Source organism: Pristiophorus japonicus, chromosome 2, assembly GCF_044704955.1.
Source record: "Pristiophorus japonicus isolate sPriJap1 chromosome 2, sPriJap1.hap1, whole genome shotgun sequence".
Classification (NCBI taxonomy): domain Eukaryota; kingdom Metazoa; phylum Chordata; class Chondrichthyes; family Pristiophoridae; genus Pristiophorus; species Pristiophorus japonicus.
In genome coordinates this window covers 328,898,842-328,918,272 of record NC_091978.1, presented here as the reverse complement: position 1 = coordinate 328,918,272, position 19,431 = coordinate 328,898,842, and the positions used below count along the sequence as shown (strand labels likewise).

Sequence of the window (19,431 nt, the reverse complement as noted above, 5' to 3'; positions counted from 1 at the left end):
TAGTATAGACATATGCTAAATGAAAAACTTTTAATTGTATTTATACAAACATTTACTTAATTCTGTACAGTTTTTATACTCTTTCGCCACCAACACATCATATTAGTCTTCTTTCAAACAGACACTTGTGCTAAATTATGAATGCAAATATAAGCCAACTAGTTTTACTTTGGACACAACCTAGAGTGAATTTGCAAGAGATGATGTTCAGATGCTGCACATTATTATAGTTTTATTACCAGTTCTCCAAAGTCTGCTGATTCTAAATCACTCAGTGCAGTATCAATGTCCACCTGAAATTGGAATAATTAGAATTTATGATGCAATAATGAAAATACATACCTAAATCACTTAACTAATGTTTATAAAGTCATTTGGAGTCACCTCTCCACTCAGCACATGTGAATGGCAACAAATGATTGTTTAACTCCAATTTAAATGTAAAATGTAAGATTTTAAATAGTTAGCCTAATCACCACAGAGTTGTGTAATCATGAATTTATGACACAGGTGTAGTAAATTTTCAGAAAATTCACTCCTCACTCATTAGCCTTTGGAGATAACTTATGTATCAACATTTACTTCTATGTACTGACCAAATTAAGACAGTGGACTAAATTTCCAGATACTCCATTCCTTAAAATCAGGTACCCGATTATCTGTGCTCCTGATTTTCCAGACAATGCTCAATTGATCGAAGCTTCACGTTGGGGATGCAGTCTCCAAACATTTATCCCACTTGCTGCAAATATTTTTTAGAATGTCATGGAGCAAAGCCTCCTTTGCACTGGTGCTTGGCAACAACTACTACATTTCCTGCCTAGGCCATTAATATGGCCCACGGAACTCCTGGTTGGCACTGGCCTACTGCATGGCTGAACCTAGTGTCTGCTAAACAGAGTAGAAAACAGAACAGCTAAATTCCTGGCTGTTGGTTGATTAAATAAATGTTTAAATTTACCTTTTGTGGTATTCTACTGTTTGCTGTTGGGTCTCAGGTGCAAGCCCAATGCCAACCTTGTGGGGTATCCCTGCATCTGGGTGCCCCTGGCATAACTCCTCGAAAAAGTAGGAGGGCATGGTGTCCAACTTGCAGCCCTTGAGCATTGTTAATCCACCCCTTGAAGACCGGGGAATTATCCTATATGCACTTAAGGTTTTTATTTGCTGACTTTGATTTTGTGGGCCTGGAGATTTGGAAAGGAATGTTTTTAAAGGTTGTTCTCGGGAGACTAGCTGCAGTAAAGCCCATGATCAGGTAAACATGATTGTGGAACAAGTGGTCTAATGGGCTAAATGGCCCTTTTCCATTATATACTGTCTTATGCTCTTACTGAGAATTGCTAAAAATGCTGGCTAGCCAAGGTGCAAAACTATCAATAAGTAAGACTGTAGATTCTCCTCCTCCCTACCCTCAAAATCTACATCAATTAAAACAAATATTGGGAAGATTTTAATTTAAATGCTTTGGCTGCAATTAATTTCAACCACCCTTTCCATGAATCAACTTTGTCAAAACTAGTCACAACACGAAAAACACATTTTCGATCCAATGTTTATTCAGCCAGGATGGAAATCCTCCTTTATTAATTAATCTCGCTGTACTGAAAAGCTGCAGGTTGCATTATCCCCTTTTAATTAAACGCTCGTTCAATATTTCCTCATTCTGCTTTATAAAAGGACTTGGGGCAATTCACATGTAATAGCAGCAAAAGGCCAGTGAGTGGCAATGAAGATCTTAAAAAAAATTCCTACAACACATTCTTTATCCTATTTTGGATCTGTACTTTATTTTTTTTAAAGAGGGTGCTGTATATGGATTAACAAAGCAGAAATCCATCATTTTGAGGCAGTACAATATTACTATCTGTTTAAAGATCATAGTTGGTAACGTTCAAGTAACACGTTAAAAGGAAAAGAACATTTGAAATATCATTAAGGGAACATTAAGATGTTACTTGAAAAACTATATAACCATACAACACAAGTCACATTGAACTGGTGTGGAATGGATTCACTTGAAATATTCCAGTCATGGAGACATCATTCATCTACTTTATTAAAATACACGATAGCAAATGAGCTGAATTAACAAGTTTGCAAGACTATGCTTGCTTGCTTTCTTCCTCTGGGTATTTCCCATCTCAGTATATTGCAGTGGGAAAGTCAGCTTATAAGGTAACAAAACAGAGATGTTTCTATTACAACAGAAGTCCTGAAGTGTCTCAAATAAATGATTACAATGGATCATAGTACACAAATAAAAAAAAACATATAGTAGGTATAAAGCTTGATGGATTTTCCAACACTAGAGTGAGTTCCTCTGATTGATATGTGCAGCGACAACATTAACAAATGTATGAAGATTTCCTCTGAGTAATATTTGTGGTGAAATGGTAAATATTTTTAAAAGAATGCTAATTCCCCCTTACAATTAGAAAACGTGCCAAGGCACTTCACAGGAGCGTTATCAAACAAAATTTGACACCGAAACACATAAGGAGATATTAGGACAGTCAAAGAGGTAGGTTTTAAGACACGTATTAAAGGAGAAGAGGTAGAGAAGTTTACGGAGGGAATTCCAGAGCATCGGCAGCTAGAGGCACGGCCACCAATAGTGATGTAATGAAAATTGGAGATGCAAAAGAGGCCAGAAGTGGAGGAGTGCAGAGATCTTGGAGGGCTTTAGGGCTGGAGATGATTACAGGGACAATTTTTAAATCGAGGCATTGCCGGACCGGGAGCCAACGTAGGTCAGAGAGCACGGGCTGATGGGTGAATGGGACTTGGTGCAAGTTAGGATACATGCAGCAGAGTTTTGGATGAGCTCAAGTTTAGAGGTTGCAAGGGGGACGCCAGCCCAGAAAACAAATTAAAATACATAATCATGGTTGGAATTTCCTATAAATTACTAGTACTTGCAGGGATCATTTTTAATATTTGCCTGTCTAATGAGTTGTACACACCTTGTACAATTCTCTCATTTTTCGATTTTGCAAGAAAAACTGAACAGAGGCAATCTTTATAAACTAATTCGCAATGTTGCCACTCAAGTGATCAAAGGAATTCTTACCTCACTATGTTTTTGTATCTTTTAGAAGTCAGTTTCTAACTTGCAGCATCAGAAATTTTTTTAATTTTTCCACATGATAATACAATAAGTATTTGAGGGCCAAGATAAAAGTTGTACAATATAAAGGGTTAAAAATGTTTAACTTCTCAGGACATTTGTAGTTGCCCTTTGAATAAAATTAGTTTACCTTGATATCCTGGGGTAACGTAAGCCAGCGAACTCCAGGAAGACTGTCTAAAAACAAAGCACTCGAACTGCTGTAACACCAGGAACTGAGACTGGCGCTGCAGTTTAACTTTTCTGGCTGGATAGCTCGTTGGAAGTACAGACTGAAAAAGTGGTCCAACCGGGGAACATTTTCCAACTTGCAAAAGGCACTGAAGGAGGACAAGATATTTAGAAGTAAAGAAACTACTTCAGTAACTGTTTAAAATCAGAACACAACATAAAAACATTCAATAAGCAAAATGACAGTAACTCATCATGCAATAAATTATCACTTCTGTAATATTAAGTATCAGAAGATGTTTACAAGTAGCTTTCAATCTTACTTTAGTGGCCCCAAGTTTCCACATGATTTGCTCCTGATTCTCCTCCTGGTGTAGAACGGAGTATCTTAGAAATCGGAATTCTCGTCATTTAGTTTGCTCCAGTTCTAGTCAGTTAGAACAGTTTCACTTTGGAACAGAATTTATTTTTCAAAAGGGGGCGTGTCCGGCCACTTACGCCTGATTTCAAAGTTTCGTGAGTGAAAACTTACTCCAAACTAACTTAGAATGGAGTAAGAGAAGATTTTTGTACGCTCGAAAAAGCCTTGTCTACACTTTAGAAAATCAGGCGTAGGTTACAAATCAGGCGTAGGGAATGGTGTTGGGGGGGGGGGGGGGTGTTTAAAGGGAAGTTTACAAACATTAAACACTTCAGTTTTACAAATAAAGAGCCATCATCAATAATAAATGATAAATACATCAATAAATCAACCAATAAATCAATCAAAAAAAATTAAGAAGAAATAATTTTTTAAAAAAAATCAATAAATAAAACATTTTCTACTTACCGACTGCAGCACCGGGAGCCCTCCAACAGCGTGCCCCCCTCATTGTGTCTCTGTCAGTGTCTCTATCTCTCTGTCTGTCTGTGTGTCTCTCATTCTCTGTCTGTCAGTGTCTGTGTTTCTGACAGCGAGGGGAGGGGGAGGAGGGGGGTAGAGGGAGAGAGGGGGGAGCAGGGGGAGGGATGGGGGAGAAAGTGGAGGGATGGGGGAGAAAGGAGATATGGGGGAGAAAGGAGATGGGGGGGGAAGGAGAAAAGGAAATAGGGGTGGGGGGAAGGAGATGGAGGGGGGAAGGAGATGGGGGGGGGAAGAAAGGAGATGGGGGGGGAAGAAAGGAGATGGGGGAAAAAGGAGATGGGGGGGAAAAGGAGATGGGGGGAAAAGGAGATGGGGGGGAAAAGGAGATGGGGGGGAAAAGGAGATGGGGGGGAAAAAGGAGATGGGGGGGAAAAGGAGATGGGGGGAAAAGGAGATGGGGGGAAAAGGAGATGGGGGGGGAGGAGATGGGGGGGGAGAAAGGAGATGGAGGGGGAGAAAGGAGATGGGGGGGAGAAAGGAGATGGGGGGGAGAAAGGAGATGGGGGGGAGAAAGGAGATTTGGGGGGGGAGGAAGGAGATATGGGGGGGTGGAGAAAGGAGATGGGGCGGTGGAGAAAGGAGATGGGGGGGTGGAGAAAGGAGATGGGGAGGAGAAAGGAGATGGGGAGGGGAGAAAGGAGATGGGGAGGGGAGAAAGGAGATGGGGAGGGGAGAAAGGAGATGGGGAGGGAAGAAAGGAGATGGGGAGGGGAGAAAGGAGATGGGGAGGGGAGAAAGGAGATGGGGAGGGGAGAAAGGAGATTTTTGGGGGGGAAAGGAGATTTGGGGGGGGAAAGGAGATTTGGGGGGGAAAGGAGATTTGGGGGGGGAAAGGAGTTTGGGGGGGGAAAGGAGATTTGGGGGGGAGAAAGGAGATGGGGGAAAAAGGAGATGGGGGGGAGGAAGGAGATTGGGGGGGGAGAGAGATTGGGGGGGGAGGAAGGAGATTGGGGGGGAGGAAGGAGATTGGGGGGGGAGAGGAAGGAGATTGGGGGGGGAGAGGAAGGAGATTGGGGGGGGGAGAGGAAGGAGATTGGGGGGGAGGAAGGAGATTGGGGGGGGAGGAAGGAGATTGGGGGGGAGGAAGGAGATGGGGGGGGAGGAAGGAGATTGGGGGGGGAGAGGAAGGAGATTGGGGGGGGAGGAAGGAGATTGGGGGGGGAGGAGATTGGGGGGGGGGAGGAAGGAGATTGGGGGCGAGGAAGGAGATTGGGGGGGAGGAAGAGATTGGGGGGGGAGGGAGGAGATTGGGGGGGGGAGGAAGGAGATTGGGGGGGAGGAAGGAGATTGGGGGGGGAGAGGGGGGGAGGAAGGAGGATTGGGGGGGGGAGGGAAGGAGATTGGGGGGGGGGAGGAAGGAGATGGGGGGGAGGAAGGAGATTGGGGGGGGAGAAGGAGAATGGGGGGAGGAAGGAGATTGGGGGGGGAGGAAGGAGATTGGGGGGGGAGGAAGGAGATTGGGGGGGAGGAAGGAGATTGGGGGTGGGGGACGAGATTGGGGGGGGGATGAGATTGGGGTGGGGGGGATGAGATTGGGGTGGGGGGGGATGATATGGGGTGGGGGGATGAGATTGGGGGGGGGGTGGGGAGGGGAGATTGGGGGGGGTGGGGAGAAAGGAGAAGGGGGAGGGAGGCTGAACGGGCTGGGCCCGAGACTTCGGGCAGGGCCCATCCCCAGATTTACAGGTAAGGTCAGGGGAGTGGTGGGAGGGAGGGAGGTCGGTTCGGTTCGGGTCGGGGGGAGGGAGAGAGAGGGAGGTCAGGTCAGGAGGAGGGAGGTCAGGTCGGATCCAGTCCGGAGGCGGGGGGGGGGGTGGCGAAGCGGGTGTCGGGTCCGGTCCGGGGGCGGGAGGGGGGGTGGAGAAGCGGGAGTCGAGTCGGGTCGGGAGGAAGCAGGAGCTGGGCGTGGGAGGAGCCTTATTCACGCAGCCCCAGTGAGGCCATTGGGCCAGGGGCTGCGTGCTTCGGGCCCCTCCCACACAGTTTTGGGCGCCTAGAGCTACTGCACTTGCGTGCTCACTGTAGCGCGTGTGCAGAGGTCCCGGCACTGTTTTCAGCGCAGGGAACTGGCTCCGCCCCCTACAGCTCCTGCTGCGCTGCGTCGAGGGCCAGAGGACCTGCAGGGAGGTGGAGAATACGGAGGTTTTTTTTAGGCGCACTTTGTGGCGCGAAAAACGGGCGTCCAGGTCGGGACTGCGCCATTCTAGGCGCGGCTCGAAACTTGGGCCTAGTACAACTAAAGGAAATACCCCATGCCATCTGCTCTTTTGACTGGAACACCAAACCATTTAAAAAGCAGTTTCACCATCATCATCATAGGCAGTCCCTCGAAATCGAGGAAGACTTGCTTCCACTCTGAGTTCTCAGGTGACTGAACAGTCCAATACAGGAATTACAGTCTCTGTCACAGATGGGACAGACAGTCGTTGAAGGAAAGTGTGGGTGGGGAGTCTGGTTTGCCACACGCTCCTTCCACTGCCTGCGCTTGTTTTCTGTATGCTCTCAGCGACGAGACTCGAGGTGTTCAGTGCCCTCCCGGATGCTCTGCCTCCACTTAGGACGGTCTTTGGCCAGGAACTCACAGGCGTCGGTGGGGATGTTGCACCTTATCAAGGAGACTTTGAGGGTATCCTTGAAACGTTTCCTCTGCCCACCTAGGGCTCGCTTGTCTTGTAGGAGTTCCGAGCAGAGCGCTTGCTTTGGCAGTCTTGTGTCAGGCATGCGAACAATGTAGCCCGAGCTAGTCGAGTGTGGTCAGTTGCTTCGATGCTGTGCTTGTTGGCCTGATCGAGAACACTGATGTTGGAGCGTCTATCTTCCTCGGGGATTTGCAGGATCTTACAGAGACATTGTTGGTGGTATTTCTCCAGCGATTTGAGGTGTCTACTGTATATGGTCCACATCTCAGCTATACAGAAGGGTGGGTATCACTACAGCCCTGTAGACCATAACTTTGGTGCCAGATTTGAGGGCCTAATCTTCGAACACTCTCTTTCTCAGACGACCGAAGGCTGCGCTGGTGCACTGGAGGAAGTGTTGAACTTCGTCATCGATGTCTGCCCTTGCTGATAATAGGCACCCAAGGTATGGAGAGTGGTCCACGTTGTCCAAGGCCACGCCATGGATCTTGATGACTGGGGGGCAGTGCTCTGTGGCAGGGTCAGGTTTAGTGGAGGACCTTTGTCTTAAGGCCCATCCTTTCATAAGCCTCGGTGAAGTTGTTGACGATGGCTTGCCCGAGTCGCAAGCGTCGTCCACGTACTGTAGTTCGACGACAGAGGATGGGACGGTCTTGGATCTAGCCTGGAGGTGACGAAGGTTGAACAGGTTCCCACTGGTTCTATAGTTTAGTTCCACTCCAGCGGGAGCTTGTTGAATGTGAGGTGGAGCATTGCAGCGAGGAAGATTGAGAAGAGGGTTAGTGCGATGACGCAGCCCTGCTTGACCCCCGTCCAGATATGGATTAGGTCTGTGGTGGATCCGTTGGTCAGGATCACGGCTCACATGTCGTTGTGGAGCAGGTGGAGGATGGCAACAAACTTTTGGGGGGCAGCCAAAACGGAGGAGGGTGTTCCATAGTCCCTCGCGATTAACAGTGTCAAAGGCCTTTGTAAGGTCAAAGGCGGTCATGTACAAGGGTTGATGGTGTTCCCTGCATTTCTCTTGCCGTTGTCGCGCCGTAAAGATCATGTCCGTTGTACCCTGTAGTGGACGGAATCCGCACTGTGACTTCGGGAGGAGCTCCTCAGCCACTGGGAGAAGATGGTTGAGGAGGATTCTAGTGATGACTTTTCCAGTGGCCGACAACAGGGAGATTCCTCTGTAGTTGCCGCAGTCGGACTTGTCCCCTTTATTTTTAAAGATGGTCACGATTATTGCATCTCTGAGATCTCCCGGCATGCTTTCTTCCTTCCAGATGAGATGAGGTCATGCATTCGTGCCAATAGTGCCTCTCCACCATACTTTAGTGCCTCAGTGGGGATTCCATCTGCTCCCGATGCTTTGTTGTTCTTGAGCTGACGGATGGCCTTTTTTACCTTGTGCAGAGCTGGGGTTTTGCTGAGATGGTGGCGGGTAGCATGCTGTGGGAACTCAAGAACTCAGATTGCTATAGTTAGCAGTAAATTGAATAGCAATTTCTTTTTCCAGCTTTTTTTTGGGGGGAGCATTGCTGAAACCACTATAGATGCCTTTGTCACATCCAGACTCAATTATTCAGGTCCTTTCATTGCTAGCCTGCTATTCTCCACTATTCACAAAAACCAGCATGTCCAAAATTCTTCTGCTCACATGCTTTCCTGCACCAAGTCCCTTTTGCCCATCACCCCCATCCTTAGTGACTTTCAATAGCTCTTGGTCCACACAAAACCTCAAATTTAAAATTCTGGTTTTGCCTTTAAATCCTTATGGCCGCTCCATTCCTATCCCTAATTTATTCCAGTTCCCATCAAACTCTCAGTTTCTTTAACTCCAGCGTCTATGCATGTCACCTCCCTTTGTCCCACCACTGGCAGTTATGTAGGTCTCACTCTCTGGAGTTCCCTTTCTAAACCCCTTCACTCACTTCTCATCCTTAAGACCTTCCTTAAAATCTCTCACACCAAACTTCTGGTCACCCCTCAAAATCTCTCTTCCTTTGGCAGGTTGACATTCATTTTTCCTTATGTCTCGATGTTTTTCTACATTAAAGACACTATATAATGCAAGCCTTTGCTGTTGTTTACAGAACAAGTTCAGTTCCTGAAACAATTGGGAATAAAACATTCCAAAAACTTTGCTTTGGAGCAGTCATACTGGTCACTGTGCATCTGTGCACTAAAGAAAGAACTCGCATTTATATAGCGCCTTTCACAAATTCAGGACATCCCGAAATGCTTCACAGCCAATGAAGTACCTTTTGAAGTGCAGTTACCATTGTAATGTTGGGTATGTGGCAACCAAAATACACACAGCAAGGTCCCACAAACAGCAATGAAATAATGACCAGACAATCTGTTTTAGTTGAGGGATAAATATTGGCGAGAACTGTCTTGCTCTCCTTCGAATGCTGCCTTAGGATCTTTTACATCCACCCAGGAGAGCAAACGGTGCTTCGTTTTAATGTTTCATCTGAAAGACGACATCTCTGACAGTGCAGCACCCCCTCAGTACTGCACTGAAGTGTTAACGTAGATTAAGTGCTCATTTGCCTGGAGTGGAATCCACAACATTCTGACTCAGAGGTCAGAAGGCTACCACAGATCCAAGGCCAACACCTGTGCTATCTGCTGAACTACAAAATTTTGCAATTTAATTTTTCCAGAGCATGCTAAATATATTTTACCTAGGATTATATAGGATATACGGCACAGAATTGGCTATTGAGACCAACCGGTCCATGCCAGCCTTTATGCTCTACTTGAGTCTGCTCCCGTCTTTCCTCATTTAACTATCAGCATAACCCTCTATTCCCTTCTCCCTCATATGTTTATCTAGCCTCCCCTTAAATGCACCTATATTATTTGCCTCAATTACTCCCTGTGGTAGCGAGTTCCACATTCTCACCACTCTGGGTAAAGAAGTTTCTTCTGAATTCCCTATTTGATTTCTTAAATTATCTCCCTATTCTTCCTACCAAAATGTAATACCTCACATTTATCTGTGTTGAATTTAATTTGCCAATTATATGCACATTCTGCAAGTTTATTAATGTCTTCTTGTAATTTGCTGCAGTCCTCCTCAGTATTAACTATTCCCCCCCCCCCACCCACCGATTTGGTATCATTTGCAAATTTAGAAATTGTGTCTTTGATTCCAAAGTCTAAATCGTTAATATAAGCTGTGAACAACAGTGGTCTCTGCACTGATCTTGTGGAGCATGACTACCCACCTTCTGCCACTCTGAATAGCTACCCTTTATACCTACTCTCTTCCTTCTGTCTTGAAGCCAGCTAGCAATCCATTCTGCTACTTGTCCCCTGACTCTGCATTCTCTGATCTTATTCATTAGTCTATTATATGGTATCTTATCAAAGGCCTTTTGAAAATCTAGATAAATTACATCTACTGCATTATCCTTGTCTATTCTCGGTTACCTCTTGAAAAAATACAATGAGGTTGGTCAAGCAAGACTTTCCCTTTTGAAATCCATACTGACTATTCATTATTATATTTTTGGCTTCTAGATGTTCTTTTTTCTCCTTGAGTAGGGATTCCATTATTTTTCCTCAAGCTAACTGGCCTATAGTTCCCTGGACATGTTCTATCTCTCTTCTTAAATATAGGTATTATGTTAGCTGTTCTCTGACACTACACCTTTTTTTTAAATGAATTATTAAATGTGTGTAGTAATACCTCTTCTATCTCTTCCCTAGATTCTTCTAAAATGCACAGATTTTTAGATATCAAGGCGCACTCAACGACATCAATATCATATTACTAATAGCACATCAAGATACTTAAATATTGGCTATGCCTCTTTAATCCAAATTCCAATGCTCAAATAAATCTAAAACAATTAGTATAGGCAAGGGCTTGAGCACAGATCTCTCTACCTGGAAGACTCAATGTGACAAGGTTTCCACAAGCCTGACTGGAACAGGTGGTGAAAATATCTCGCACCAAGTTGGAGATTTTTGTACACTTATATAAATGTGAAAAGGAAGCCCAACTCACTCACAAGGTATTTTCACTTTCCACTTAATGAATTCAAATTCATAATCATGGTTGGAATTTACTATCAACTTGGTGTTTGTAATGACTATTTGTTTAGTACTTGCCTGTCTAATGAGTTGTACATATACTGCAAGGTTCTCACAACATTCTTGATCATGTTCCTTAGCTGTGGAAGAGGTACCCTTTGAAGGAGAGAATAGCCATTTATCATGTGTAAATGCTCGAATGGATCATAACTGCTCTTTTACTAGAAGCAAAAATATCGTACAAAAAATCCTGTTTGTATTGGGGGAGTTGGGGAGCGGACATCAACTTGCATTTATTATAGCACCTTTAATGTAGTAAAACGTCCCACAGGAGGTATTTCAAAACAGAATTTGACACCAAACCATATCAGATATTAGGACAGGCTTGGTCAAAGAGGAAGGTTTTAAGGAGCAGCTTAAGGGAAGAGAGGGATAAAGAGTTGAATATGATTAGGGAGGGAATTCCAGAGCTTAGGGCCAAGGCAACTGAAGGCAAGGCCACCAATGGTAGAGTGATGAAAATCGGGGATGCGCAAGACGCCAGAATTATAGGAGTGCAGAAATCACGGAGAGATGAAGGGCTGGAGGAGGTTACAGAGATAGGGTTGGGTGAGGCCATGGAGGAATTTGAAAACAAGGATGAGAATTTAAAAATTGAAAATGTTGGTGGACTGGGAGTCAATGTAAGTCAGCGAGTACAGTGGGGATAGGTGACCGGGACTTAGTGCAAGTTAGGATACATGCAGCAGTTTTATCTTTAATGAGCTCATGTTTGTGGAGGGTTTAAGGTGGGAGGCCAGCCAGGACCATGGCTTCTGTCTTCCCAATATTTAATTGGAGGAAATTTCTGCTCATCCAATACTGGATGTCGGACAAGCAGCATGACAAATCAGAGGCAGTGGAGGGATTGAAAGAGGTGGTGGTGAAGTAGAGCAGGGTATATGTGGAACCTGATGTTGTGTTTTGGATGATGTCACCGTGGGGCAGCATGTAGATGAGAAATAGCGGGGGGGGGGGGGGGGGGCTCCAGAAGCAATGGTGCTGGAGCATAAAATGGATTAAAAAAATAGACTTATAAATATGCTACAAATCATTGAACATTGTCCTACAGTTTGTAGAGCCAAATACTGTAAACCACACAGAGTTAAATTATATATTTACACATGAACTTCTGGGATTACAATTAGAAGTATTTCTTTGGTGAGCAAAATGAAAAAAAGAACATGAATAGGCCATTATGAATTAATAATTTCTCTTCGAAGGATTTTTCTATTCCATTAGCATCAAAATGCTTCTTTACCTTTCAGCTGGTAGTCCGATGAGTAGCAGGTTGCTACCTTCTTTCCAATAATCTACATTAATAAGTTTTCCATTCAGCAGCAATGATGAACTAGCCAAGAGAAGTGCACAAAAGTAAACAATTAAAAAAAATTATTAGTAAACATCACTGTCCTTTGCAATTTTCTAGGTCACTATTTTCTTTGATTATATACTTGAACATATGAATCAAACTAAAAGGTTGAACATGAAAAGACCATTTAGCCTATCCCATACAGTTGTGATGCCTTAAGCATCCAGTCAAGAGACTCCTTACTCCCTAGGTTCTCTGTAGTCTCCCGGGAGAGGCAAAAAAGGATCTTTAAAAATCTAAGAGGGGGCAAGAGAAGCAAAGCTCTGATTTTTGATTAAATGAGGGTTAGTCACGTGGAAGCAGCTCAAGATTTGGACACATCAGCACAGCTAGTACTTACCGTTCAAAAATAATCAGTGGCGTTCATACATGGGATTGAAGTTGTAACATTCTTATTAATTCAACTCCCCTGGCTGCCCTGACTCAATTCCCACTCTGACCTGTATCATTCCTGCTGGCATTCCCAACCGACTCAACCTGATTTGACACTCAATGGAACAAAAATACATGCGCAACAAATTAAAACACTCTTCATCATAGGCAGTCCCTCAGAATCGAGGAAGACTTGCTTCTACTCTTAAAATGAGTCCTATGACGGTGGCTGAACAGTCCAATACGAGAACCACAGTCCCTGTCACAGGTGGGACAGATAGTCATTGAGGGAAAGGGTGGGTGGGACAGGTTTGCCGCGCGCTCTTTCTGCTGCCTGCGCTTGATTTCTGCATGATCTCGGCGATGAGATTCGCGGTGCTCAGCGCCCTCCTGGATGCACTTCCTCCACTTAGGGCGGTCTTTGGCCAGGGACTCCCAGGTGTCGGTGGGGATGTTGCACTTTATCAGGGAGGCTTTGAGGGTGTCCTTGTAACATTTCCTCTGCCCACCTTTGGCTCATTTGCCATGAAGGAGTTCCGAGTAGAGCGCTTACTTTGGGAGTCTCGAGTCTGGCATGTGGACAATGTGGCCTGCCCAGCAGAGCTGATCAAGTGTGGTCAGTGCTTCAATGCTGGTCGAGGACGCTAATGTTGGTGTGTCTGTCCTCCCAGGGGATTTGTAGGATCTTGCGGAGACATCGTTGGTGGTATTTCTCCAGCGACTTAAGGTGTCTACTGTACATGGTCCATGTCTCTGAGCCATACAGGAGGGTGGGTATTACTATAGTCCTGTAGACCATGAGCTTGGTGGCAGTTTTGAGGGCCTGGTCTTCAAACACTCTTTTCCCTCAGGTGGTCGAAGGCTGTACTGGCGCACTGGAGGCGGTGTTGAATCTCGTCGTCAATGTCTGCTCTTGTTGATGAGGTTCCTGAGGTATGGGAAATGGTCCATGTTGTCCAGGGCTGCGTCGTGGATCTTGGCGACTGGGGGGCAGTGCTGTGAGGACAGGCTGGTGGAGGACCTTTGTCTTACGGATGTTTAGCGTAAGGCCTATGCTTTCGTACGCTTCAGTAAATACGTCGACTATGTCCTGGAGTTCAGCCTCTGTATGTGCGCAGATGAGGCGTCGTCTGCATATTGTAGCTCGACGACAGAGGTTGGGGTGGTCTTGGACCTGGCCTGAAGATGGCTAAGGTTGAACAGGTTCCCACTGGTTGTGTAGTTTAGTTCCACTCCAGCAGGGAGCTTGTTGACTGTGTGGTGGAGCATGGCAGCGAGAAAGATTGAAAAGAGGGTCGAGGCAATGACGCAGCCCTGTTTGACCCGTTTGACTCTGAACATAGAAACATAGAAAATAGGTGCAGGAGTAGGCCATTCGGCCCTTTGAGCCTGCACCACCATTCAATAAGATCATGGCTGATCATTCCCTCAGTACCCCTTTCCTGCTTTCTCTCCATACCCCTTGATCCCCTTAGCCGTAAGGGCCATATCTAACTCCTTCTTGAACATATCCACTGAACTGGCATCAACAACTCTCTGCGGCAGGGAATTCCACAGGTTAACAACCCTCAATGAAGAAGTTTCTCCTCATCTCAATCCTAAATGGCCTACCCCTTATCCTAAGACTGTGTCCCCTGGTTCTGGACTTCCCCAACATCGGGAACAATCTACCCGCATCTAACCTGTCCCGTCCTGTCAGAATCTTGTATGTTTCTATGGGATCCCCTCTCATCCTTCTAAACTCCAGTATATAAAGGCCCAGTTGATCCAGTCTCTCCTCATATGTCAGTCCAGCCATCCCGGGAATCAGTCTGGTGAACGTTCGCTGCACTCCCCCAATCTCCTTCCTCAGATTAGGAGACCAAAACTGAACACAATATTCCAGGTGAGGCCTCACCAAGGCCCTGTACAATTGTAGTAAGACCTTCCTGCTCCTATACCCAAATCCCCTAGCTATGAAGGCCAACATACCATTTCCCTTCTTTACTGCCTGCTGTACCTGTATGCCAACTTTCAATGACTGATGAACCATGACACCCAGGTCTCGTTGCACCTCCCCTTTTCCTAATCTGCCACCATTCAGATAATATTCTGTCTTCGCGTTTTTGCCCCCAAAGTGAATAAACTCACATTTATCCACATTATACTGCATCTGCCAGGCATTTGCCCACTCACCTAACCTGTCCAAGACCCCCTGCAGCCTCTTCGCATCCTCCTCACAGCTCACACCGCCACCCAGTTTAGTGTCATCTGCAAACTTGGAGATTTTACACTCAATTCCTTCATCTGATGTATATTGTAAAGAGCTGGGGTTCCAGCACTGAGCCCTGTGGCAATCCACTAGTCACTGCCTGCCATTCTGAAAAGGACCAGTTTATCCTGATTCTCTGCTTCCTGTCTGCCAATCAGTTCTCTATCCATGTCAGTATATTACCCCCAATACAATGTGCTTTGATTTTGCACATCAATTTCTTACGAGACCTTGTCAAAAGCCTTTTGAAAGTCCAAATACACCACATCCACTGGTTTTCCCTTGTCCACTCTACTAATTACATCCTCAAAAAAATTCCAGAAGATTTGTCAAGCATGATTTCCCTTTCATAAATCCATGCTGACTTGGACCGACCCTGTCACTGCTTTCCAAATGCGCTGCTATTTCATCCTTAATAATTGATTCCAACATTTTCCCCACCACTGATGTCAGGCTAACCGGTCTATAATTACCCGCTTTCTCTCTCTCTCCCTTTTTAAAAAGTGGTGTTACATTAGCTGCCCTCCAGTCCATAGGAACGGATCCAGAGTTGATAGACTGTTGGAAAATGGTCACCAATGCATCCACTATTTCTAGGGCCACTTCTTTAAATACTCTGGAATGCAGACGATCAGGCCCCGGCGATTTATTGGCCTTCAATCCCATCAATTTCCCTAACACAATTTCCCGCCCAATAGGATATCCTTCAGTTTCTCCTTCTCACTAGACCCTTGGTCTCCTTGTACTTCCGGAAGGTTATTTGGTGTCTTCCATTGTTCATTGTTCAATTGGTCTGCTATTTCTTTGTTCCCCATTATAAATTCACCTGAATCCGACTGCAAGGGACCCACGTTTGTCTTCACTAATCTTTTTCTCTTCACATATCTATAGAAGCTTTTGCAGTCAGTTTATATGTTCCCGGCAAGCTTCTTCTCGTACTCTATTTTCCCCCTCTTAATTAAACCCTTTGTCCTCCTCTGCTGAATTCTAAATTTCTCCCAGTCCTCAGGTTTTCTGCTTTTTCTGGCCAATTTATATGCCTCTTCCTTGGATTTAACACTATTTTAATTTCCCTTGTTAGCCATGGTTGAGCCACCTTCCCCGTTCTATTTTTACTCCAGACAGGGATGTACAATTGCCGAAGTTCATCCATGTGATCTTTAAATGTTTGCCATTGCCTATCCACCGTCAACCCTTTAAGTATCATGTGTAAGTCTATTCTAGCCAATTCACGCCTCAAACCATCGAAGTTACCTTTCCTTAAGTTCAGGATCCTAGTTTCTGAATTAACTGTGTCACTCTCCATCCAAATAAAGAATTCTACCATGTTATGGTCACTCTTCCCCAAGGGGTCTCTCACACAAGACTGCTAATTAGTCCTTCCTCATTACACATCACCCAGTCTAGGATGGCCAGCTCCCTGGTTGGTTCCTCGACATATTGGTCTAGAAAACCATCCCTAATAAATACACTCCAGGAAATCCTCCTCCACCGCATTGCTACCAGTTTGGTTAGCCCAATCAATATGTAGATTAAAGTCACCCATGATAACTGCTGTACCTTTATTGCATGCATCCCTAATTTCTTGTTTGATGCTGTCCCCAACCTTACTACTTCTGCTTGGTGGTCTGTAACAACTCCCACTTGCGTTTTCTACCCCTTGGTGTTCCGAAGCTCCACCCATACAGATTCCACATCATCCAAGCTAATGTCCTTTCTTACTATTGCATTAATTTCCTCTTTAATCAGCAATGCCACCCCGCCACCTTTTCCTTTTTGTCTATCCTTCCTAAATGTTGAATATCCCCGGAGTTGAATACATGAGAATGGATGGACATATATGGGAAGTATGTGTCTGTTTTTAAACGATACGAATAAAATATTGACTAAAATGGATAAACTTATAATTAATCACCGATATTACATAGGATTACATGGGATACACAGCACAGAAACAGGCCATGCCGGTGTTTATACTACACTCGAGTCTCCTCCTGTATTTCCTCATCTAAATCTATCAGCATAACCTTCTATTCCCTTCTCCCTCATATGCTTGTCTAGCCTCCCCTAAATGCAACTATTCTATTTGCTTCAACCACTCCTTGTGGTAGTAAGTTCCACATTCTCACCACTCTTTGGATAAAGAAGTATCTTCTGAATCTGCTTTTGGATTTCTTGGTGACTATCTTATATTGATGGCCTCTATTTATGCTCTTCCCTACAAATGGAAACATTCTCTCAGTATGCATTCCATCAAAATCTTTCACAATTTTAAAGACATCTATTAGGTCACCCCTCAGCCTACTTATAGATATACATCCATCCCATTCATATTAAGATTAAGCAACCTCTCATCAGTAAGTTGGGTGTGGAAACTACCAGCAAAACCCCCATCATGTCAGGGCTGCCACCAGAACATGAGCTGTGGTGGGGCTGTGGAGGGGGGGGGGGGGGGGGTGGCGAGGGGGGGACTACACATTTGGGTCAAGCCATCGAACAGAATCTTTAGACCCTGTTTTGTAAATTGGGATTCACAAAATTTTGATTCGACCATCTTTACTCTATTTTGCACACTCCACAAAATATTCACCATATTTGGCAGTTACATGCCAATATAGCTGCTTGAGAAATGTGAATTAATGTGGTGATTATTAAAGCCATTCCATGATTGGTCAATTACTTGCACTTTATAAAATTTACTTTGGATGAAACTGGTCCAAGCAAAATCAGGAGCACCCACAATTTTGATTGGCAACCATTGAACATGAGCAGAAATAGAGTAACTAGCCCTCAAATTAAAAAGGAAATATGCCAAATATCACCAATATGTAACAATACAATGTAAAACAAAACACATTTGAAATGTTTGAAATTGTAGATTAGATGATTCAAGCCCAATAATGGCCCAGATTTTGTGGTCAGCAGCGAAGGAACAGCGCTCGCCGTTCATCTCGCTGACAGCTGGCCACAAAGTTTTTTGTGGGCTTTAGAGCACAGTTATTCTAATCCGGCATCTGTTTCTGCATGGCGCCTCTCTAAAGGGGATCTGTGGCGCCTATGAGTAGGGCTAGAGCAGAGCAGCTCTTTAACCAATCAGATTGAAGAATCCTCATGGAGACATGCAAAGTCCAAATCAGGAAGTATAAAGTAGGAAATTATAAATTAGATTTAAATAATGTACAGTAAACAAAATAAATATTAGAAAATACAGATGGGATTAAGGGAGAGAGATAAAGAGACAGACAGAAAAAGTAAAAAATTAAAATTTACAACACTAATTTTCTTGAGGAAATGAGATGTCGCACTTACAAAATTTAAATTTTCAGGGCCAGAGAGGTTGTTCAGCAGTAATCATCACTTATTACGCAGTCAAAAATTAATTTACTCTTGAATGCACCAGCCCTAACTTTTTCAGTTTTTTCTTTGTGCAGAAGTTAGGGAAGTACACGCTGTTGCAGTCATTTCAGTGAGTCAATCAGCGAGGACTGCAACAGCACACCATGTGGAGGAATGGAGTATCTCTGACAGCAACTTCCGTATTTACGCGTTTAACTGTGCTTGTGCGGACGCCAGAAGTTGCTGTTCAATTTACCCCATTATAACAGTGAGCGCAATTTGCCTCACCGTTATTCTTATCGCAAAATCTGGTCCATAATGCTTTAATTCAATTTTGGAAGTTCTGACAAGGTTAATACAATCATCAGAAGCCCCAAGATTGATTTACACATGTTTGCCCTAGCTAAATATCTTCTGTTTTACATAATGCAGACGAAAGGAAAATTTTGGTGCTTAAATTTGAATTCTGGTACCGTGACACATTAGTTTAATCTTTCTGGGTTGTTTCACAGGCACTGTAATTTTATTCAAGCACAAAGGGGGAGTAAACAGGAAACTACAGGCCAGTTAGCCTGACATCAGTCATCGGGAAAATGCTGGAATCCATTATTAAGGAAGTGGCACTTAGAAAATTATAATATGATTAGGCAGAGTCAACATGGTTTTATGAAAGAGAAATAGTGTTTAACAAATTTATTAGAGGTTTTTGAGGATGTAACTATCAGGGTAGATAAAGGGGAATCAGTGGATGTAGTATATTTGGATTTCCAAAAGGCATTCAATAAGGTGCCACATAACAGATTGTTACAAAAGATAAGGGATTGGGGGCTAATATATTTGCATGGATAGAGGATTAGTTAACAGACAGCAAACAGAGTAGCGACAGAGTGCAATGTAGCCAAGTTTGCTGACAATACAAAGCTAGGTGGGAAAGCAAGCTGTGAGGATGACACAGAGTCTGCAAAGGGATATAGACAGGTTAAGTAAGTGGGCAATAAGGTGGCAGATAGAGTATAACGTGGGGAAATGTGAGGTTATTCACTTTGGTAGGAAGAATAGAAAAACAGAATATTTTTTAAATGGTGAGTAACTATTAAATGTTGGTGTTCAGAGAGATATGTGTCATCATATAGGAAACACAAAGTTAGAATGCAAGTACAGCAAGCAATCAGGAAG

The 19,431-nt window shown here is 44.4% G+C and overlaps 1 protein-coding gene across 3 annotated transcripts in view; it reads right to left on the bottom strand.

Moving 5' to 3' along the window:
- Positions 1-19,431, bottom strand: part of intu (inturned planar cell polarity protein) — a 194,174-nt gene that overhangs the window by 40,245 nt on the left and 134,498 nt on the right. For all 3 annotated transcript variants that reach the window (XM_070871827.1, XM_070871828.1, XM_070871829.1), the window contains exons 6-9: positions 12,186-12,275; positions 10,964-11,041; positions 3,261-3,450; positions 240-293 (exon numbers count right to left, since the gene is read on the bottom strand). In XM_070871827.1, coding sequence (XP_070727928.1) covers positions 240-293; positions 3,261-3,450; positions 10,964-11,041; positions 12,186-12,275 — 412 coding nt within the window. The remainder of the gene's footprint in view (positions 1-239; positions 294-3,260; positions 3,451-10,963; positions 11,042-12,185; positions 12,276-19,431) is intronic.